Source organism: Manis javanica, chromosome 8, assembly GCF_040802235.1.
Source record: "Manis javanica isolate MJ-LG chromosome 8, MJ_LKY, whole genome shotgun sequence".
Classification (NCBI taxonomy): domain Eukaryota; kingdom Metazoa; phylum Chordata; class Mammalia; order Pholidota; family Manidae; genus Manis; species Manis javanica.
In genome coordinates this window covers 26250516-26273967 of record NC_133163.1, presented here as the reverse complement: position 1 = coordinate 26273967, position 23452 = coordinate 26250516, and the positions used below count along the sequence as shown (strand labels likewise).

Here is a 23452-nt window from a genome sequence, read left to right as displayed (position 1 = left end):
GATACCTTGCTGACTTCATCTCCTGCCACTCACTGCCTCTCTGCTCCAGCGACCCTGGCCTCCCTGCTGTCCCTCTTTCACTCCAAACACACTTCCACCTCAGGTCCTTGCTAGAATGTTCTTCCCCTAAACACCCACACCATTCATTCCCTCCTTTCTTCAGTCTCTGCTCAGATGTCCCCCTTTCAGTAAACAATTCCTGACCACTCTGTGGAAATAGCAACTCATGGACTCCCAGAATTCCCTAACCCCTACCTGCTTTATTTTTCTCCATAACACTTGTCACCATCTGATGTATTATATATTAACTTCTTTGTTTACTGTCTGCCTTCCCCACTCAAATATAACTTTCATGAGAGAATGAATTTTGTTTTTGCTCAATTTCCCCTTAAGACAATGTATTATGTTAGGGCAGCAATTCAGCCAGTAGATATAAAATCTTTTGGGGGCCATATTTCCTGTCAATCGTAAAGCTAAGCAAGGTAAGCATTTGGCTATGAGCCATAGGCGGAATAAGGCAAAGCTGCTTTTGAAAGCTAGAATGTCCAGGTGAGTGTTGGATTGCTCACTGAGAATTCTACAAATGTGCTCATGGCAAGTCTAATGACACTACAAGTAACAGTACCTTTTACAGTGTACTGGAGGCATCAAATCCATGTGCCATTATCTGCTTCTTGAAACAGCCCTGAGAGGTGGGCAGAGCACATTTTATCACTGTCCCTCTATTACAGGTGGAGGGCGCAGAGCTCAAAGGAGCTCCCCAAGACCACAGACGGACCAAGTGGAAGAGGCAGAATTCAAATCCAGGCTGGTCTGACTCCAGGTACGATGCTTATTCCACTGTTACCTACTATTCCTCCAGTCTGAGTTCTGACCTGATGACCTTCGTAAATCACGAAGATTCAAAGCCTTTCTCCAGCTCCTGAAAGACCCTCACCATGTGAGGCCTCCTTTCTCTAAAACAGCATCCTGCCAAAAGGCATAGGTGAGGAGCAAACTTCTAGAGCATCAGTTCCACAGCCTCCCGGGTGGTTTCAGACCGACCACAGCCTCTTCTGGTTGTTAATAGGGAAGGACCGTGCCCTTCGCCCACTTCATCCCAGCCTGGCACAAGGGTGGCATGGCTGCAAGGAGTGAGGAAGGCCCCCCCAGGAGACAGGGTGGGCGGCTGTCTTCGGGTGAAAACCAGAAAGAAATCCCGGTCTCAGGCTTTATTATGGTTTAAAAATCAAGTTGGGTGACAGTGGAAACTCTTTCCCTGCTCTCCTCTCTTTTCTGCCCATGTTGACAGAAGATCGACTTGCTAATTCTGGCTGGGGTTTTTCCCTGCCTGAGCTGTTTTTCTCTTTTATCTTCATCAATTGAAGAGAGCTGCTCTGCCTTTCAAACTGTCGGAAGGTATCTGGGGTTTTGTGTATTTTTTTTCTTTCTTTCATATAATTCTGTGGGTCTTTTCCCAGATATGTATTTTCTTTCAAATTAACTTCTAGCTTATTTAAGTTTCCGCCCATGTGACTTCCAGCGTGAGTTACCAGAAACCACAAGAGAGAGAGAGAGCGCGAGCCCCAAAGCAAGCGACATGTCCCTGTGGGGAGCAGTGCCTCTGCACCCCAGAGTGAGGAGGACGCAGGGGTCAGAGGTGGCTGCAGGGCAGGCCGAGGAGGGACCTGGGGAGCGGGGTGGGCTCGTGTCCTGGGAGCAGTCAGGAAGGGAGGCCAGCTGGTGACGAGAGAGCCGAGGGGCGCCTGGGGCTGTGTGGAGAGTCCGGAAGATTGCAGCCATGCCTCACAGCTCCGACAGCAGCGACTCCAGCTTCAGCCGCTCTCCTCCCTCTGGCAAACAGGTAGAGTCCTCCTTTCCCTCCAACCTACTTTCTGGTTCTCCTGGGGAGCAGCAAGAGGGCCCGGCTTCCTCGTCCTGCCCAGGAGCCGAGGAGCAAGGAAGTGGCTGGTGGCAGGAGCACTCAGACTCAAGACACGGTCTTTGCAATAAGCTGTGCGTATCGGCAGAGACCCCTCAGCCTTCCACCCATTCTGCCAAAGCCCCTCTTCCTCTCCATTCCCATGGGTGCCCACTGCCTCCGCTCACCTGGGTTCCCACCCCGTGAAGCTTTCTAGGAAGCCAAGAGGGGAGAACGCGCATCGCAGAGCCCTGGTCTCAAAGAGGAGAGGGAGTGCCTTTTTCCAAGGTAGTAGAAATGTGGAAGGAGGAACATTAAAGTGGGCTGTTAGCATGAACAGCAGACAACCATCGGGGCAAGACAGGAAAGGGATCCGGAAAAGTAAAGAAAAAAAAATCCAATTAGGAGGAGGAACCCGGGCCAGCCCGGAAGAATCTGTCTTATCTGCTAGGACACTGCTCCTGTGGCTAACACGGCTAGAGGGAAGGGATGCTGAAGTCAGAACCAGTATCCTATTCACCTGCGGCTTCTGGACAGGAGGAAGGAAATAAATCAGGAGCTGGCTTTGGGGGCTTGTTAGACACATTCACCAGTAGCTCAGCTCAGCTCTGGGGAAACCAGGGAGATTGAGGTAGGGATTCTTGGAGGGTTGGAGTCTAGGTTGTGACTTCTAAGTCAAACGTTTTCAGCTTGAGGATTGCCAAGAAAAGGGCCAACTGCCTGCTTCACAGCTTCTGGAGCTTTCTTTTCACCACTTACCTTGACATCCCTCTCTATAGAAAGGCTTCTTCTTTCTCACCCAATACATCAATGGATTAAAATTTCTTCTCCAACTTTGTGATTTAAAAACTGCACTCTTTCCTTAGCACAGATGGCCAGAGGGCTTTCAAAATGATGCAGCCAAAATTAAAAAAAAGAATATAAACTTTCAATACAGCATCTGACATAAATATTTAACAGAACAGCAGGTTGGAAGAATCTTAGTGGAGACCTCTAGAGGGCAAACAATCCAGTCATCTTCTCAAGATGGTATCCGGGTGGCTCAGATGGGCTGGATGGAAGTCTGTACTCTTCTCAGGAAATTACTCATGGCTTCCACGGTAACTGGCTCTCCATCCTGTTTAGAGGAGAAACACTTCCTTCCTATCTAACCCAATGCCCTTCTACTGCAATGGCCCAGAAGATTGGGCACAATGGTGAGACATATGCTTGGTAAGCGCAGAGTCTTGCCGTAAGAACCTTCTAGCCTGTAGGCACATGTGAGAGGGCACAGGGCAGGAGCTGCAGACAGGTTTCACTCAGGCTGCTGCTCTCTTATCCTGCAGCATCTGGGGGGAAATCCGGAGCTAACCTCTCTGCCCAAGTCCAGGACATGCCTACCTGTAGGATGTACTTGGAGAACACCCAAAGGTCCCCTTGTCCTCCTAAGCACCCATTCACTACCTTCCAGGGCCAGATAATCTCTACCATTAAAGCCATTCTTGGCCTCTCATTTATGCTAGGCATTGTGCTCAGGGCCATGGGGAATGTCAAGGTCACCTGGCATAATGAAAGGGGTGCAGGGAAACAAGAGGCAGGTCTGGAATGGGAACCTCAGTGCAGGGATACAACAGAAGACACATGGGGTGCAAACCAGTGAGGTGGTGGTGGTGGTGGTGGTGGTGGGTGGCTTGGAAAGGCATTAAACTCAGCCTAGGAAGATGAAACTCCCAGATTACTGTGAGCTCTTGGACAAGCTCTTTGAGCCTCAGTTTCCTTACATATAAGATGGAAATAATATCAACTTCACAGCACTGGGGAATTAAGCAAGAACACCTCTGGAAAGCACTTGCACAGAAGCTGACACATAGTAGATGCTCAACAAAGCTTTGAAAAAATACAGCAAGAAGGTTCTAGGCCAAAAAGTGAAAAAGCAAAAGTGGAATAGCCCTGAAAAGGAGGAGAGGTGATAAAACACACTTCATAGCTTTAACCATTTTTTTCCAGATACAGCCTTACTGAGGCCTCATGATCTCTGCCCTCTTCCTGTAACTTTGGGCCAAAAAAATCCTAGAGACTTAAGGGAGCATAACAGAGTGTGGGGACGAGTTCTCTTGGGCTCAGTGTTTTGGTGAGTAGGGGGTGGATGGGCAAATGAAAAGATGAAGAAAAGGAAGGATGGATGGATGGATGCCAAGCGACATGAGAGCCTGCTTTAACTCTGAAGAAGGAGCAGACTTGCCTAATTCCCACCATCTCTGTTTCCCAGGACTCCTCTGATGATGTGAGAAAAGTTCAAAGAAGGGAGAAAAATCGCATTGCTGCCCAGAAGAGCCGACAGCGGCAGACACAGAAAGCTGACACCCTGCACTTGGTGAGTGTTCAGACCTTTCTTCATCCTACTGAGCCTTAGGCTTTGCTCCCTGCCACCCATGGACCCTTGTGCCTTGGCTCTGGGTCTGCCTGTGGAAATCGGAGGGGAGAGGGGAGGCACTTCTATGGGTATATTGAGACGATTCTGTAGTAGGGATGGGCCAGAGGCTGAAAGAGAAATAAGCCCTTCTTTTTGACCCTGGAGAGGGCATGAGGGGTAAATGGGTTGAGTATGGGAAGCCAGAGGCTGGATGGAAGGCAGAACTGCCTGCCCGGACATGGGGTAGCCAGAGAGAGCTGTGAGCCCCGTGAGTCTAGCGAGTAGAAGGCAGGACTGTCTTTGAGAGGAATTTAGAAGGCATTATGTGTTTCCGGGGAGCCCATTATCTCACAGTGCGAGGATCACATACAGTCCCATCCTGGGAGGCCACCTGCATAGCCACCCTGGGCCCAGCATCTGAGGCAAGAAGGTCCACACTGTGCTTCACCTTACTCATCTTTCCTGAACAGCAGTTTTACTTTGAATTTTCTCTCTTTAATGACACCCCCAGGTATCTGTGAAAGATGCAGTTTTAACAGCACCTATCTGGAATGGTTACCATCCTGGGTGGGCTGCATCCCGTCTCACATTTTCCAGATTAGGCCCTAACCCCTGGCTTGGGCAGAGGCCTTGGGTGATGCTAAGATGCAATTCTACCAGCAGCCCAAGGCCCTAGTCAGTGTTTCTAAATCCTACCTGTGCCTCCTAAAGCAATACTTCCTCCCTGTCTGCCATGCCTTGCCGTCTTATCCCTCTTCACCCTTCCCCTCAGTTTGGTCCATGTTCAGCAACTCTTAATTCAGTGGCTCTTTCCTCTTCCATCCCCTCCTCCCTTCTTCTAGCAACTTTGCCTTCCTGTCCTTCCTCCTGTACCATTCCCAGATCCCTAACAGCCTAGTAGTTTGTTTCAATGGCAAAAAGGGCAATTGGCACAAAAAATGCTTCTGTTTATTTGAAAATGGCAACCAGCTGGTTAAACTAGCTGTTTTAATCATATCAAGAAAAAACAAGATGTCATTTTAGGAAAAAAACAGGATGCTTTGTGAGGAAGCAGAGAGCAAGCTGCATCAACATCTCTGATTGGATATTGGTGTTTTATTTGAAATGTATTCAGCATATATTCCGTTGCGTACTAACGTAGTTTTAAATTCATAAATGTTCGGTGAATTGGAAAAAGGAATGAATGGAACACCAAATCAGTTTTTCTCTTTGATAATTATGATTTTCAGTCTAAATGTTAAATTGTTGGTGGTCCTGATTCTTATATGTCCTCTCAGATTTCATTATGGCTGAGGATCTTACAACATTCTAGTTTATTTTTTAAGCTTGATAATCTATGATCGCTCAAGATCACTTTGTCTCTCTCACAGTCTGATTCTAATTTAATATTCTTTAGAGCAAGCAAGCAAACAAACCAATAAATACTAATTAGAAAGGATAAAACTTTCCTTTTTGTGCCAGTTAGCAACTTCTTGAGATTGGAAAATTGCTACCGGCTTTATAAGTTGTAGTATTAAAAAAGAAGCAGCCATAGAAGAAGCAGTGGCAACTAAGTATTGCTCAGCAGTTTGTTACTCAGAAGGATGGGGTTTGAATCCCAGCCCTGCCACTTGCTATCTGTGTGACCAACATAGGAGACATTCTCAACCTCCCTTAGATTCAGTTTCCTTATCAATAAAATGGGAAGTAACAATAACTACCTCATGGAGACAGTGCATATTAAGAGCTCAAAACAGTGCCTGGTGTATAATAAATATTCCAAAATATAAGTGTAGTAGCAGTAATATTAGTAATAACTATTATTGTAAGAAGCAAGATAAATAATCACAACTAAGATACATGTATATCTTGTGATTTTATATATATATCACAGTTTCTCAGGGCTGAAAGATTTCCTAAAGGCTGGAGTGTTCAGACACACTTTGGTGCTTGAGATTCCTCTACAACACCCCGTGGAATGTATGCCCCTGGTCACGTCTTGGGACAGAGAGCTCCCTCCCTCCCTCCTCACTTGAGCAGAGGAGTCTTCTCTATTTTGAGCTGTGCCACTGTCTCCCGGTAAATTCAAACCACTAGTCTTCGTCAACCCCATGGGGCTATATCAATGAGGGTGATATATGGTTCTTCACGTGGCGAGGTTTTCAACTCTGACTCAGCCTTCTCTCTGTGTGGGACGAGAGTTAGAACCAGAAGATTTAGCCCATCTGATTATACTAGTCATGATTAGACTGAGATAATCTCTGGAGCCTGGGACCCATGGAGTCCCCAGTCACGGAGTTGCTATGTCCACACCCACATCCATGCCTCTATCTTCGCCACACCTGGCCACCAACTTCCCCACTCTTTTCTTTTGAGCACCACTGCGTTTATTTTGACTTTTTGCCCAGTGAGTAGGGTCCTATCAGAGTTTATACCACAAGCCTGGGGATCACAGCCAATGCAATGTATACTTCTTGACTTTGGGTAGAAGCTTTTGGCAATGACATATAAATCTGCCACCGTAAAACACAGTGTTTGGCTGTGGTCTGAAATGTTCATTTCCTTTCAGACGGTAATCACCCATCTTCTCCATCTATTATCCTCTCAACTATGCTGTGATCAGATAGAGAATCTTCTGGCTTACCACCAGCAATCGGAGGGCTGAGTGTTTCGTTTGCTCTTGACACCTTTCCATGCTTAGCTCCACATGCTGAGGTTCTGGAACCATTCTCTGGCCCTCAGATTAATATCCATAGAACTCATCTCCCAACACTTTAAAGACCAGAGGTTAGAAGCACTGAGAGAACAAATCAAATGAGGACCATGTTTCTGGTAGTGTGCTCTCTCACATATGCTGGGGCAACATTGTTTTTTCAGTTTCAACTTTATCATTATTATTTCTCTTAAAATGAATTACCTTGTTTCTCCAGTGAGAGTGTGAGATGTTTACTGCTTAACATTTTCAGTATCTATCCTATTAATGGTTTATACCAAAACAAGGTCCACTGATTGCTTTTAAAATAGCAGAGCAGAGAAGGAGACTCTTTGAATGATTGTGTGGCAATCATTCAATGTTATAGCCTCATGCCAATGTTATAACATCCTGGCACTGACTACCCCTCACATGAAGCAAATAAGGTGCTTCTCTTCATGACTGTGATGTCCACAGAGTCCACACTCTGTTCTAATTCTCTTTTGATTGGGAGTTTCACACAGGCACCCATCACATTTAGTTCCTTTTCTCCCACAGACAACTACAGAGTCTATTAGACACAGTAAAGTCATTGATCAAAAAGAAAAGCATATCTTGAGCAGTTCATCTCCAAAAGATGTCAGCAGCTAATAAGTGGATCCAAGATAATCAGAGAAACTATTAAAAATAATAAGAGAATCCAGCCTTCAAAGTTAACAAAAATAGTACTAATTTTCCTATATGCAACATAACCAATTAGAAAAATTAATAGGAGGAAAGATTCCATCTTAATACCGACAACAGCAAATGGAAGAAATAAATAAATTTAACAAAAAATATACAGGGCTTAAATTTTTTAAACTTTAAAATTATTCTAAATGACATAAAAATCATTCACATAAATGGAAAGATACATCTTACATAAAGATAACAATTTCCTGAAATTAATCTGTTAATTTAATGTAGTTTAATGTAATCCAAATAAAAATGCAGTATGATTTTCTGGGAGTTGGAGAACTAGATTACCTATTCTGTGTTTCCAGTGAAGCATAACCATGTAAGAATTTCCAGGAAAATTGTAAAGAAGGACAGTAATTAGAGAAGATTAGCTGAATAAGCAATTAAAATGAATTATACATATAGAAATCAAAACAACATGGAAAAGACAGAATATTAGACAGAAGAGAATACAGAAGCAGACCCCCAACAAACTCAAATTTAAGACCCAAATGGAAATGTCAGCTCCTAAAACCCAAGCACAAGTGCAAAATGACTAAGATGGAATTTCAGACCAGTGAGAGAAAGCTAGATTATTCAATAGAGTTGGAACAAGTGGCTAGGCATTTGGGGAAAAAAAAATAGATTCTTCATTTCTTATACAACTACACAGAGATTAACTGTGTAAAAAAAAACTACAAAAATTGTAAAAAAAAAAAAGAGCATTAAAAAATGGATCTTGAAGTCTTTTCCAGATAAAATAGAAAACCCTGGAATCATAAAATAAAAGATTGATATACATTACCATTTACATTTTACCTTTACACCTTTTACAGAAAATGAAAATTTCTATACAGCTCAAAATACTATATGCAAAATCAAAGGCAAATGATGGGTTGGGAAAGATATCTGCCACACATCTGACCCAAAATGGACATATTTATTTAATATATGAGAGCTCTTATGAATAAGAAAATGATTAACAACCCAAAAGAAAAGTGAATAATGATGATGATCAGGCACTTTACAGAAAGGGAGAGAGAAACAGCAAATAAATATGGCAAAGAGGCTAGCCCTTGCTTAGGGAAATGACAGTAAAACAACAGTGAGAGTCTCCTGTCAGAGTGGCAAGGATGAAAAATGTTGCTAGGACCCAGTGTTGCCAGAGTGATGGAGAAGCAGGTACCGGCACACTCCTAGTGGGAGTGCAAGTTGACATGACTCCATTAGAGGGCAGTTTGACCATGTCCATACATATTGCAACCACACCTATCCTGTAACTCAGCAATTTTACATACAGGAGTCTATTTACAAACATACCCTCAGACTACACAATGATGTACATGTAAAGATAATCATTGCTGCATTGTTTGTTACAGCAAAAACTGGAACATGTTAAACATCCATCAGTAAGGATCTAATTAAATAAGCTGCAGTGTGTCTGTTCAGTGGAACAACAGAGTGTTAAAATAATGAGTTGCATGTGAATATGCTAATGAAAGATTATCAAGTTTCTATACTTTTAAGCAAAAAAGGTGTGATTATGGTACATAGCTTGTTTCCATATGTGTTTTTAATAAAAAGAAAACATATATGTGCATATGTATATAAACTTAAGATTTTTTCAAATAGGTTTCCCCCCCAAATTGTTAATGATATTTATTTCTGAAAAGATGAAAGGTGTAAAACAGGAGAGAGATACTTTGCACTTTTTTATGTTTTTTATATAGTTTGGATGTTTTTATCACATGCTTTTGTTTCTATAATACAGATATTTATATACTCAACATCAATCATCACAACATACGCATTAGGATTTCTTTTCTAATTTTGATTTCAAGCATTGAATAGTTTTTCTTCTGTGACACATTATCCCCTTGACACCCTCTATAAATATCTCAGTCCTTTGGGAGAATCAACTATCAGCAGGGATTTGTAATGAGTAATCTTAAGGTCTATAGTATTAACTGAATGACTATAAAGGATGGCAAATCAGTTTTATTTGTGTGGCCACCTGGTTGTTTATAGTGGTTCTCTGACACCTTTTAGCAGAAAGGATTTTGAGTATGTGTACCAGGTCAGTGGGAGAGTTGATAGCAACTGAGAAGCTTTGTTCACAAAAAGGCTGAAAGTAGAGGAGATGGTGAGCAGATAGTAATATTAGCCCAGAGCTGTGCTGTTGACAAGTGATACCTGGCCTGGGACTGGAAGCAAGGGAGAGTATGAGGACCAAATCTGAAAGCTGTAACTTCAGGTAGAACTTCACCCTTAGATGGAGGTGAGACAGGTGCTTGCCTGGAACTGGCTTCTGAAGGAGTCTCATACTAGTTTACAAAAAGAGAAAAGTTCACAGGTTCCAGGGTATTTCTTTAGTGCCATATATAACAAACATCAAGACTATAAATTATGCATAAAATGAAGCTTGAAGCTGATGATGTGAGAAATAAGGTATTTATAATTGGGGGAAATTGAGTAATGGAGGAAAAGAAGCTCAACAAAGATATTAACCTCCCAGGCCTCCCTAGAATGACACTATTGTTCCTGGTTTTCTGGAAAGGCCTATAAGAGAATGCTGCTTATGGACCTTTTTCATTCCTGGAGTTCATTGTCTCTCTTTGGGAGACCATGTCCTAAGATATATTGGCACAGAGAAATCATGGGACAAAAAAGAGAAACAAAAACACAGAAGGAATGTTCTAGCTAGCTCCATTCTTAAGAAATTCAGTGTAAAATCAGTGAACCATCTCTGGAAAAGAGGCATTTCTCTTGGGTTGCTATTGCTATGAACTTCTTTTTATTAAAAATACATTAATTGAACACACAACTATGTACCAGGAATGGTGCATTAAGTGCCCTAGTTACATTATTTTATCTGCAAAAAAACTTTATTTTATAATTCCTGTACTAGGTTAAGGTCCCACAGCTTGCAACTAGGTCTGTCTGACTTTAGAACCCATCTTCCTAACCACTCAGTTACCCTGCCTCTTCCTGTGGACTCTTAGGAAGATGCCCTCAGGTTCCCTCACTGACAGCCTCCTTAAATCTCTTCCTGAATTTATTTGCCTATTTTTTTCTTTAAGCAACATCCTCCAAAATTCATAATTTTCCTCCTCCATCATTAGGCCTGGTCAAGAAAGTAAAGCTGTTTCCATGCAACATGTCAATTTACCTGTTGAAATGATTTTTAAAGAAGGCTGTATAGCAATAAATATCAATGTCTTACATGAGAATACCCTCTGGGGCAGCAATTCCCCTTACAAGAGTTTAAAGCAGAAGTGATGCACAAAGATGTTCAATTCATCATTAATTATGAACAATGAATACTTTATCAATACTATAAAATTGGACAGATACCCAGCAAGAAGGCATTAAGCATGCTACGATACATTCATGCACTAGAATTTGATGCTACCCTAAAAATGATTATGTAGATCTGTATTTATTAACACAGAAAGATGTCAATGACATAGTACTGAGTGAAAAAAAAAGATACAAAAGGTACACAGCGAATAAGCCTGTTAATGTAAAATTTGTGGGTTTGGGGCATGTTTGCATACATTGCATACATAAAAAGATGTCTGGAAGGATATACTCCAAAATGCTAACAGTGGTTATTTCTGAGTGGTTGAGTTTTGAGTGGCTTACATTACTTCTAGTACTTTTCTGCATTTTCTTTTTATTATACTGAATGTGTATCATTTAAAAAATCAGAATAAAAAAAGTAGACTATTTTCCTTTGGGAAGGAAAAACATGTCAGGGCAATCCACCACCCTTAACTGCTTGCCCTGCTGATGATGGCAGGACATCAGTGTGGTTAAGGCTGGGAAGTACGTTTGAAAGGAGGCCAGCTCGTCCCAGTCTTGACATAATAAACAATTTGTTTAAATGGATGATTATAGGACCCAGGTCACAAATAGAGCCTGGTCAGCAGCCATCTTTATGAAGCTGTCCTCAGCGGCACCAGGACTTCTTTTCTCTTGAAAACAATGGGAGAGTCTTGCTAGAGAGTCCTGGCCCAAGCTGCTGGGTCAGGTGGGGGCAGTTCTTTGTCTGTAGGACGCAGTCTGGCCCCCTGCTTCCTAGGGGGCATCAGTTGGTTCTATAAGACAAATTCCCCTTCAGACTGTGGGATATCTGTGGAGGTCCACATGGGAGTTTGCAGTGTAATAGTAGGTATAGTCACACTCCCTTGTTTATAGACTCACAAAATTGAAAGGAAACTCAGAGATGCTCTAGCCCAACCCCTGTGTTACTGATGAGGACATGGATGACTTTCTCAAGGACATCCAAGAACCCAAACTTCTTGCCTTCCTACCATTTGCTTTTGCTTCAGGCCACTTTGTTGAGTAGAACTTTGCCAGGCAGGAGGCTTTGCTTTCACATGGTCTCTTGCAAAGGACAAGCCAAGATGTAAGCCACTAACCAGGACACCTGGTCAACCTAGACACTCTTCAGCAGCAGAACCCAGCAAGAGACTAGAAAGAAAGTCTGAGGATGAGAGGGGGCGACTTTAAATGTTCCTGTATTTCAGAAAGGTCTTAAGTTGTAATCCAAAATTAAAAGGATAAAGACACACTGGGGAAAAAATTTGCATCACATTAAATAAAGGCAGATTTTGTATTTACGCTATAGAAAGAACATCCTTTTAAAGAAAAACATTAAGATGCCAAAATGTAAGTGGGCAGAGGCTATCAACAGAAAGCTTACATAACAGTTTTCCTACCAAAATGAAAATAACCCATATTCTATTCTGATTGTGAAAATGACACAAACTAAGGGTTCCTTAATCAGCACATTGACATTTTGAGTTGGATAATTTGTTGGGGACTGGAGGGGAAGGGTTCTGCTATCGACGATAAAAAGTAAAATCTACTCCCTGGGAGCCAGCAGCACCACCTTATCTCCCAGTTGCAATAATCAAAAATATTTCAAGACCTTGTCAAAAGTCCCCTGGCAGGTAAAATTACCCCTAGTGGAAAAGTGTTCTGAAAAGCGTTCTGGGGAACAGACACATAAAAACACCTTCCTCCTTAGTAGTCAATAACTTGTAATGTTAAAATGAAATTAAGAAAACCTTAAAAAAACTAATTGGCAAAATAAATTATTTAAAATTATGACATCTAAATACCATAGAGGTTGTAGTAAAATTGTTATCTGCATTTGCTGCTGGTGATATTGTGTATCGTACATGGTAGTTTTACAACTTAACTTACGTGAACTAGAAGACTGATGGTGCCCTTTACCCCAGTAATCTCACGCCTTGAAATTCATCCTAGGAAACCAGTGTGGATCAAGATGTTCATGGCAGCATCATTCATGAAAGCAGCATATACTGAGAGCAAACAAAATGTCCAACATTAGAAAAACATTTTAAGTAAATTGTGGATAATCTGTTTGATGATGTAGCCATTGAAAAAGATAATTATGGTGACTATGCAAGTGTGATGAAGTTTTGACAAAGCAAAATGCAAATTGTATTATGCCCTGTGATTGAGATTATCTAAAAATAAGCATGCATGTTCCTTAAAAAGGATGTGGCAGTGTGTACAAATGAAAATGGTGATATTAGAGGATGAGGATCATGTGTGTGTATAATTCTTAAAAAATACCTTTAATGCATATGCTGTTATACTGTATAGTTTTTATTTAAAAACATAAGAAAATTGTCAAATACAGAGTGAATCCTGGAGGAAATCAAGGATGAGGACAGAGATGAGATATCGTTGAGATAGAATTTGGGGGTCAGATTTTGGTAGAGGATCTTGTAATTTATCCTCCAAAAAGAAGCACTTTTGAGAGTGAAAAGGGGTACTAGTAAAAATTACACCAGGTCAGTAGGTGTGGACTGAGACTGTCCCAGTGCCCATCTGGTTACCCTAGATTTAGGAAAACCAAGGAGGGTGACCTAAAACTCTTATAAAAATTCAAGAGTAGGATCAAGTTAGAAGCCAAGCAGAGAGGAGATTCCTAAGTCCAAAATACAATATCCTACAACTGAGGACCCTGACATTTGAGATCAAGCAGGAGTTAAAGAGAAGGAGACTGGGAGGATCCGGGGAAAGGGAGCCCTCGGCAGAGCCCTGAGGCCAAACTGAGTGTGGCAAGGGTCAGAAAGATGCCTCGTGGGGCCAGGTGGAGATATCTGAACCTAAATTCTGACCTAAGAAATGGATACATTCATAGCTATATTCACAGCACCTTCCCAGGCTGTTTAAAAGTTAAATGAGCAAGCAAATGTAAAAACACAGCAATATCTGTTTGTTAGTTTGTTTGTTTTGCACTGGGGAGAAGGTTATATTTATTCATTTGTTTAATGCAGAGAGCCTGCATTTCCCCATAAAGCAATTAGATGAACGTATCATATGTATTACCATATATGAAAATACATGCCCTTCTTTCCAGGTTTTTATAAAAACTTAAGGAGTACTAACTACTTCACTGGCTTGGCTCTCCACAATAGCTAGTCAGGTCTCCTTTGCTAGGTTATGGAAGGGGAAGGTCAAGTCTGAGTTAAGGAAATTATCTGCAGAGCATTTAAAGTGAGTAATTCTGCTGCTCCCAAGCCCATAACTTCAGTTTGGGGAACAAAAGTGTTGCTAAGCAGAGGTTTGACCTGGTCTTTTTACAAAAATGAGTATCTCTAACTCATTTGTAACCATCCTAGAGTTCCAAAGTAGAAGTTATTAAATGCTTGCTGAAACACTCCTTTGATGATTCATGAACATCATATGTTTATTTAGTAGACTCTTCATATGCAGGTCTTTCTCAGATTCTGTCAAATTATTAGAGTTCAAGCTAGCAGTCAAACAATATGATTTTATTGAACACTTACTATGTGCCAGGCACTGTCCTAGTCACAGAGAATAGAACAGTGGAGTCTGTAATAGCCTCTGCCCTCATGGAACTCAACAATCTGAAGATAATTCTTTTGATAATATCATAATTCATGAGATGCTATTAAGTGCCCTACCTTTTGTCTTTCCTTCATAAGAATGAACTGTTCTGGGCTACTTGAAATTGATTTCACCAAATATAGTAGTAATATAATAGTAAGATGCTTTGTCTTATATAGGCATTTACTTCTAGAAAATATTTTTTGGCTTAGAAATATTTTCCCATCTCTCTGAAGTTTTTGATATTATATTTCTATTGTTTATTCCACATACCATGAAATAAAATTTACTTAGCAAAACAAAAATATAAAATACATAAATACATCAAGTCAAACATGCAAAATATAATAAATTTCATAAAATTAAGCACTGCCTATATTTATATTCTTATATTGCTTATATTGTTTTAAAGAGGAAGCAACTCTGAACTTGATTCTCAAGCCAGTTGCTCACTAAGCTCACCTGGGGTATTATTTTAAAGTCTTGATGCCTGACACCCTCTCCAGAACAATTAAATTAGAACCTCTCAGAGATGGAGTCCAGGAGTTGAGATTTTTTTTGATTGATGGCCTGAGCTCTTCAGGTGATTGCTGTGTGCAGCCAGGGTTGAACTGGAGACCAGTGATGCTTGAAGCCTGTCAGGTACATGTTGTGGAATGTATAGAGTAGGCTCGGTGCAATTATGGGGTTATATACCTGGACACTCTGTCCCAGAGGTCTGGCAGCTTAAAAAAATTTTTTTCAAAGCTCTCTGTTGATAGCTATTATTAGTTGGTTCTTGTCCCAAACTGGGCTTGCTAGTGATAACCTTACCAACTTGAGATGTCAGTCAGGATGGCATTCAGCTACAAGTAATAGAAAAACTATCACACAGGCATATATAAGTGCCATAGTTTATTTTTCTCATATAACAAGAGGTTCAGAAGAGGACCGACCAGGGCTAGCGCAAAGATGTCATCAGAGAGACAAGCTCCTTGTTTTCCTCTCTGCAGCCGCCCTCAGTACAGTACAGGCATACCTTGGAGATATGGTAGGTTGGGTTCTAAATCATCACAATAAAGTTAATATCACGATAAATTAATTGTGTCAAATGAATCTTTTGGTTTCCCAGGGCATATAAAAGTTGTGTTTACACTGCTTAATCTATCAAGTGTGCAATAGCAATATGTACATACAAAGAATACTTAAAAATACTTTATTGCTAAAAATGCTAATCCCCATCTGAGCTTTCCATCACTCATAACCATTGATCATAGATCACCATAACAAATATAATAATAATGAAAAAGTGTGAAATATTGTGAGAATTTCTAAAACGTGACATGGACACACGAAGTGAGCAAATGCTGTTGGAAAAAATGGTGTTGGTTGACTTGTTGGACTCAGGATTACCACTAAACTTCAATTTTTAAAAAATGCAAAAATTTGCAAAGTACAATAAAATGAAGCACAGTAAAACAAGGTATGCCTATATGTAGCTTTCATACTCAAGGTTGCAAGGTGGCTGCTGACTCTCCAAAGCTTCAGTCTGTGTTGAAAGAGGGTGACCTTTGTTCTAATGAGGCTTTGCCTCTTTAGTTGGGAAGGGAAGTTTCACTCCCAGGGACTTCTGCTTACATCACATTGGTCACAATCTGTCACATGGTCACCCCTAGCTGCAAGGGAAGCTGGGCATTTGATGAATTATTTTCCCAGCCTTTCTAGAGGAAGGTGATGGGAAAGAGTTTGGGATGGAAGCTGAGTGAGCTGACCTATAGTGTGTCTCACACATAAGGTCAGTGAAATCTTAGTCCTGAAAAGCAAGGGACAGGTGACTGGACTCCAGACAGGATCCTGAAGGAAGCTGATGTAGCCAAGTATCTGTTGATGATGAAAGCTCTTATGGTCCTAGAACTTCAGCTTTAAGGCAAGAAAGGAATGATTTCTCCAGAATCAGGCATGTCCGTTATTCAGTGCAAAGACCTGTGGTTCTGTGATTCCTCTTCTGTCCTCATTGGATGAGGAATAGGAGTTGGGCTGATTTCCCCAGGAGCGGTGGGAAGCACGGGCACAGACCTGCCACGGCTTAGGAAGTGTCCTACCTGTCAGTTTCTGACATCTCCAGGCCTGGCGGGCTCCACCCTATACCTACATTTGGTGCACAGGGATTGGTAACTGCTGGAAACTGAAGATGCAGCTGGGTGTAAGGGACAAACTTCACAAAATACTCAAGTATTTAAGTGTGGGTGGGAGCTAAAAGGTCACCCTGCCAATCAATGACTGAATGTTCTGTTGAGGAGGAAACACACAGGGACTATTTTCACCCTCCTGAAAACTATGATTAGAAAATTGAAGGAGAAGGTCAAGGCACTAAAAGAGAGCTGGCAGGAAGGAGGACTAAGCCCTCCTCAAAATGCCTGGTGAGTCCCTTCCAGAGCTTTGGGCCAGAACGTATGGGTAAGGGAACTGCTTGGGGATTCCCCATCATTCAAGAGCTCTTTGAGTGACCCCCTTTCAGCCCCTCCAGTAGGGAATTTCCCAGAATGTTCCCACACCCCCATGAAGCCTCCTCCTTAGCTGCCTCCAAGCTGCTTATGGTTCACGATAGGGGTGACATTAAATAACCTCACAGGTGAGGGTGAATTGGGAACATTAGCATCTGGATTTGCAAGAGATAGGAAAAGAGGGGAGACGGAACTGGAAAACGAACAGGACTAAGGCCTCACAGGAGATAATTATCAAGTATCCTAAGATTTAAACAGACTTCAAAGGCAAGAGATGATGGTAGGCACAGACTCTGAAGCCAGATTGCCTCAACTCAAGTCCTGGTGCTGCCCCTTATATGCTGCGTGACCTTGAACAAGTGACTTAATTTCTTTGTACCTTAAGTTTTCTTCTTCTGTGAAATGTGGGTGGTATTATCTACCACATTGGGTTGTCACAATTAAGTATAATAAAAACTAAAATACTTAGGAAAGTGATTGGCACATGGTAGCATTCAACAACTGTTAATGAAGCCAAGCGAGACTATTCTTTTAAAATGTTGTTTTCTACTAATCTTTCTCATATAAATGAGTTTATATCCCTTTGCCCACAACTCCACCCCTACCCAACAGGTAGGGAGGGGTTAGAAGCTCTAGTTTGCCAAAACACTCAGGTAGTCAATTTGGGATCTGAAATATCTTAGGCTTGGATAGAGTTTGGGGATCCTCTCATCTCGCGGTTTTCAACACTGACTGCACATTAGAACATTAGAATCCCCTGGGAGCCTTTAATAACCTACTGCCCAGGCTGTATCACAGACTGCTTAAATCAGAATGAGGCATCAGTATTGTTACAGCTCCACCAAGATTGAGAATCATTGTTTTGGTCCAGTCTTCCTGTTTTATAGTGAGGCAACTGGGGCTCAGAGAGGGAAAGCAAGTTACAGAGGGTCACCCAGCCAGGACCTCTGTCACCAGTTATCACTGATGGAACCCACGGCTGTTGTGTATTCTGGACCTTGCTCTGCACCTGGAGGAAGATCAGGCCTTGGGTCAGCCCTTGAACAGAGTAGCTGGACAAGGGATTCCCTTCCAACTCATGCAGCAGGCAGATGATCAACTCTGACTGGCAGAGTGTGACTGCCTCTGGGTTCTTGAGGTGTGTTCAAGGATCACCAAAACCAAGACCCAGTTTTCTCTTAGGAGGCTGTAGGGCAGCCAAGGACTCCTTTGTGGTCCCCAGAGACCTTAGGTCACTTGAATTGCCAGTCTCCCAGGAAAAGCAGTTGGGTGTGCTGGAAGGAGCACGGGCTGAGAAAGTGGAAGCTCAAAGCCATACCCTTCTCGGTCTCTACGTGGGGATGGGGCTTTGGCTCAATCACTCACAGATGCTAGACCTCTGAGAAAATAAGCATCTTGAGGAGAATTCCAAAGCCCTTTCTCCCAGCAGCTGCTCCCACCAGCCCGTAGTCATTTGGGGGAGTGGGTGAGACAGGTTTGTCCCAGGGTCTTGGGTGCCTCACTTGTAATGTGGGGAAACTGATAACAGCTGGCCTGTTACATCCATCTCAGAAGGTTATTGTAAGGAGTCTGAAAGACCGAGATGAATTCCAAAAAGCAGAAATCAGGTTAAGTGGAAAGCCCAAATGCAGGTCACCCTTCCCTCACTGTAGCAGAAGACATGTGTGCTAGGAGACAAAAATTTACTTCCCAAACGTTCCTGTCCTCTTCCCTCTCCCTGAGTTCTAGGCTTCCAGCCCACACTGGGAGGTTAGGGGATAGGATCATTGTACCTCTGAGCAAACAGTTGCTCTCATGGCCACCTTTGCCAGCTGTCACTGTGAGGCCCTTCCAGGGCATGACCACCCCACAGAGGGTCAGAGTGGACCAAGCAATGGCAGGTGGAGACACCGAGAGACGAGGCCCCCAGTCAGTCACTTCCTCCTGCAAGGGAAGTCAAACTCTTCTTCTTTAAGTGTCTGGCTGGCTGCATGACCCCTGGGCTAGCAGTGCTGGTTTCTCTGGGGCCCTAGCAGGAAGCAGTCTTGTTTTCCAAAGCAAAGACACGTTTCTTGTCACAGGTGGTTGTTTTCTGGGTAGAGGTGCAGTGGTTCTGAGACCCCTCCTAGAGCAGGGATCTGTAAGTCCGGGCAAGTAGGGAAAGGCAGCCAGAGAGAGCTCAGCAGAGCTTGCTCAGGGAGGAAGAACCTGCAGTCACTTCCCAAAAGCTGGGCCTGCCTCTCTGCAGAGAGAAGGTCAGGGCGGTTGGTCCCTGCAGCCCGCCTACCCCGCCCCTCCCTTCTGCCTTGGGGTTTGCCCAGACTCTTCAGAGCACAGAACTTACAGTAAATGTTGTCACCAGTGGAAACTCTCAGAGGGGGCGAGGAAAGGGCTAGAGGAAGGAGCTAGGGCTCCTGGCCCCAGTTCCCGTCTTACCAACAACCCCCCACTCCAAGCCTCGTGTGTGGCTTTGTCTTACCTTTCGGTAAAGAGGGGATGCCCTCCCTCTGGGATGTGCCCGGAAACAGCCAAATGGTAAGATGAATGAGCTAGCAACACCTTGCAGAAGAAGCAACCAGGGCCTCTGACTCTACCATTGTGGCTCTTGGTATCCCACCCACCCCCAGGCCCCATTTAGAGATGGGGGTTTCCTTTGTACTGACCGAAGCACATTTTCTAGCTCAGAGCCACATACAGGAAATGCCAGAGTGAATCTGACATGTTTGCATCTGGCTTTCACAAACGGATGGAAGCTGGCTTGATGGGTCCGGCTTCTCCACCACTTAAAAAGGAACCCCAGCTGCCGTGCCCCTTCTCCCACCCCCTGCATAGTCAGGGCAGTTGGCAATGTAACTACCTCTCTCAGCCTGCAGCTCATTTTCCTGATGGATTATTTAGGGCAAATTTTAAATGTCAGATTATCTTATCTCTGCCCACCATGATTTTGAGTCAGCTAGTAGTCTAGTAATTGATGTCATCAGTCAGCTAACCACTATTTGAGTTAATAAAATCTCTAGATTTCAGGAAGGGCCTAAAACTATATTTTTAACACGTCCTCAAATTAATTCTAATAATATGGCAGGTTTGGAAAGTGCTAAACTAAATTAAGCAGAACTAGGAAAATAAGACCTGGACTCCCAACTATTAGGTTGCGTTTTGAACTGAAATGTAATTTATTTGCTTCTGCAGTGCCATTTTCTCTTCCTCTGTTGGCATCAATGATTAGCAGAGGTCTATTTGACTGACTCAAGAAATGCAAACCTTAAAATCACAGTGGAAGTACAGTTCCCCTGGGGCTTTCTGATGGTGAGATTGTTTTCCAGTAAATGCTAATTACCAGAGTGTAATTGTTGATTAATTAATGATGTGATCAGTAATCAGCACACTTTACCCAGAGTTTTCCTGATTAACATGTATCTGATGGGTCCCCTAGGCAACAAGGAAAGCTGTTTCTAGAGTAAAGGAAACCTGTGTACTTGGAACCCACTCAGAAGGCTGCAAAACAGGTGAAATAGACAATTAACCATGGCCTCCATCTGTAAGAGTCAATGCAAACACAGGGAACAATGGGAAACATGGGTATAACATAGAATGGAAACGAGTGATATAGTATAAGATGTTCTCACAAACTCTTCTCCATTTTTTTCAGGCTCTGGCCTGCTAGCCAGTTTTCCTTGACATGTATCTTGCCACCCTCAAGCCACATATACGATCACAGAAACCCATGTACATATGCACCAAAGGAACCCACTCACATACACATTTACACACACATTCACCTTTATTAGGTGGGACCATATGAAATTGCCATTCCTGTTGGTCAAAACAGACAAATATCATCAATTTCAGATGATCCAACGTAATATCTATGCATACACATGCACACATATACAGGTACTTATATAGATGCACGCACACAAGACATACGCATGTGCACACTCACATATACAGGAAAATTTAGCAATGCCTTTCTCCATGGCTGTGCTAATGAAAACCTAATCTGGGTTCTTCCTGCTCCCTGCTCCTCCAATCTTGCACCTTCCCTGAAATTAATCTCCATCAATGCCGATCCTTCCCCCCTCACAGGAAAGTGAAGACCTGGAGAAGCAGAATGCGGCTCTGCGTAAGGAGATCAAGCAGCTCACAGAAGAAATGAAGTACTTCACGTCAGTGCTGAGCAGCCACGAGCCCCTGTGCTCAGTGCTGACCAGCAGCACGCCCTCGCCCCCTGAGGTGGTGTACAGCACCCACGCCTTCCACCAGCCTCACGTCAGCTCCCCTCGCTTCCAGCCCTGAGCTGCCAGAAGTGGGGGAGAGCAGAACCCCCTACCCCCAGCTGCTCTGGCAGGCCTCAGGAGGGGCACACGGACTGTGGCCAGGCTGCCCTCGCCCCTCAGAGCCCTCTCTCCATCTGGAGACCCGGAGGTGGAGGCCTGGACAAGGATTGAGCACAGGACTGTAGCAGCTGGAAGTGTGCGAGGCCTCCCAGCAATGTGGCAGCATGTGCTGGACCGTGTGGGCGGGAGGCCCTATCCAGAGTTGGAGTGAGCATAATGCCCAAGTCCCATGGCACAGAGGGAGGAGGGCAGGGCAGGGTCATTTTTTAAAATAAATGTCTTAAAAGAAACCAATCTGGCAAGGCCATTTCCTTTTATACTGTCTATTGAAACCCTAAATTCTGTGGATTTGGGACCTGCTTTTGTTCTTGGTCTCAAGAGCCCTAAAAGCCCCGGAGACTCTGCTAATATCTTTTTTTCCGTGGTTTGTTAATCTCCTGGGAAGCAGGACTTTTCCAAAGCATCTTCAATCTTCCCTCTAGGCATCCTGGTTTTCCTCCTCAGGTCACCTGAGCATGACTTCCCACCTTCCTCACTGCCTCGTGCTTTCTAGAATTGTCAGCGGCTCATCCTCTAGGAGGGAGAAGGACCAGTGCCAGATGCCATTTGGGGGAATGGTCATTCAGGTTGGCCGTATCATCTCAGACAGGACTCACACAGCTACCCTTACGCTGCCCCAGATGACGGGCCAGCCAGGCCCTGTGCAATTTGTCCCAGGAATAGAAGGGCAGCACCTCACATGGAAGGCAGTGCTCTCCTCATGAGGCAGCAGGTGGCTTAGGTACACATGGGCCATTGGGTCCACGTGTCCTGCCGAAGACTCCGCCTCCCTCGGGAAGATGTAATGAAGCACAACTCGGCCTGTCACCATGAGGCTCCATGGGCTGCCGTTTTTGAGCACACTGTGGGGGCAGCGGTGGCTCAGGTAAAACAGGGTTCTTTCTCTTCAAGGCTTCAAATTCTCCAGTTTGGGCAGAGCTGGAAACCAGGGTGTTCCTGTTCCCCTGCTCTGATGTCCACCTGCTCCCCAGAGATTCCAGGTCGTATGCCCACTAGCTTGCATGCCACAGCTTTATCTACACCACTGTGCAGGAGCAGCGGCAGGGCCTGTCCACATGCACAGCCCCTGCTGAGCCAGCTGGGGACACAAAAGACAGGAATCACCTTGGGCGCATCTGATTCAGGTCTTCAGCAGCCACCCTGTCTCATCCTGTGGTCATCCAGAAGGACTACCCTTGCCTGCTGCCTCCCTGCTGGCACCCATCTTGGGATACGGGGACCAAGGGGGAAAGAGAGGAGCAGGCCCACTTCCCGGTACCAGCACCTCCCCAACCTGCTGGCCGATAGCTCTGATTGGTTTGAGGCTAGGTTTCAACTCTGGGCCTCCCCGTGCAAGCCTCTCTACCCGCCGGGCTTATGCCGGTGATAGGCTAGTGTGACTGCTGAGCTCTGCCAGGGCCTGGAAAAGCTGTGTCCTGGCATGTGGTCACTTGACCTCCTTGCTTGTAGCCTATGTAGGGGAGGAGTCCAACCCAAGGGCCTCTGAAGGCTCATGACCACCGCTGGGCCCTGCATCCCTGACCAAGGCCCATGGATGCCCAGAGTGGAGGAACTGGGCTCAGAGCCTGCTGGAGGCAGGCTACTATCTGCACGGCTGCCAAGGCACTATCCGACATTTCAACCCAGGTTCTCCCCAAACCCTTGGTAAATGGGGTTGCTCTTCCAGTGCACGGACCCGGTGTGGACTGGGCTGTGTGATAGGGGCTGTGGCAAGGATCTCTCTCATCAGTTTCCTTCAGGGCCTGGCTTTGGAGCTAGTGCTCTGAGTGGCTCTTCCCTACCCAGAGCAAAGAAGCCAGTGGGTGCTTCAGATGCTGCACGTGTTGAGCAGAATTTGTTTTCCTTGCACAGTCTGAAGAGGCAGAACTTTGGGCCCTGCTTTCTCTATTGCTAGCTCTGCCAGGGCCTGGCCTCTCGTGGGAGGCCAGGACAGGCTTCCTTCCAATCTCAGAGTTTTCTTCTCACCCCTACTGCTATGATTTTCCCCCAGAAACCCCCGCAGAAGGCACATGACCTGTG

At 44.0% G+C, this 23452-nt stretch overlaps 1 protein-coding gene across 1 annotated transcript; it reads left to right on the top strand.

Moving 5' to 3' along the window:
- Window positions 1-1524: 1524 nt before the first annotated feature.
- Window positions 1525-21663, top strand: BATF (basic leucine zipper ATF-like transcription factor). Its single transcript, XM_017666586.3, has 3 exons — window positions 1525-1843; window positions 4149-4253; window positions 21123-21663. The coding sequence occupies exons 1-3, from the start codon at window positions 1781-1783 to the stop codon at window positions 21330-21332; spliced, it is 378 nt and encodes a 125-aa protein (XP_017522075.1). The 5' UTR covers window positions 1525-1780; the 3' UTR covers window positions 21333-21663.
- Window positions 21664-23452: the final 1789 nt, after the last annotated feature.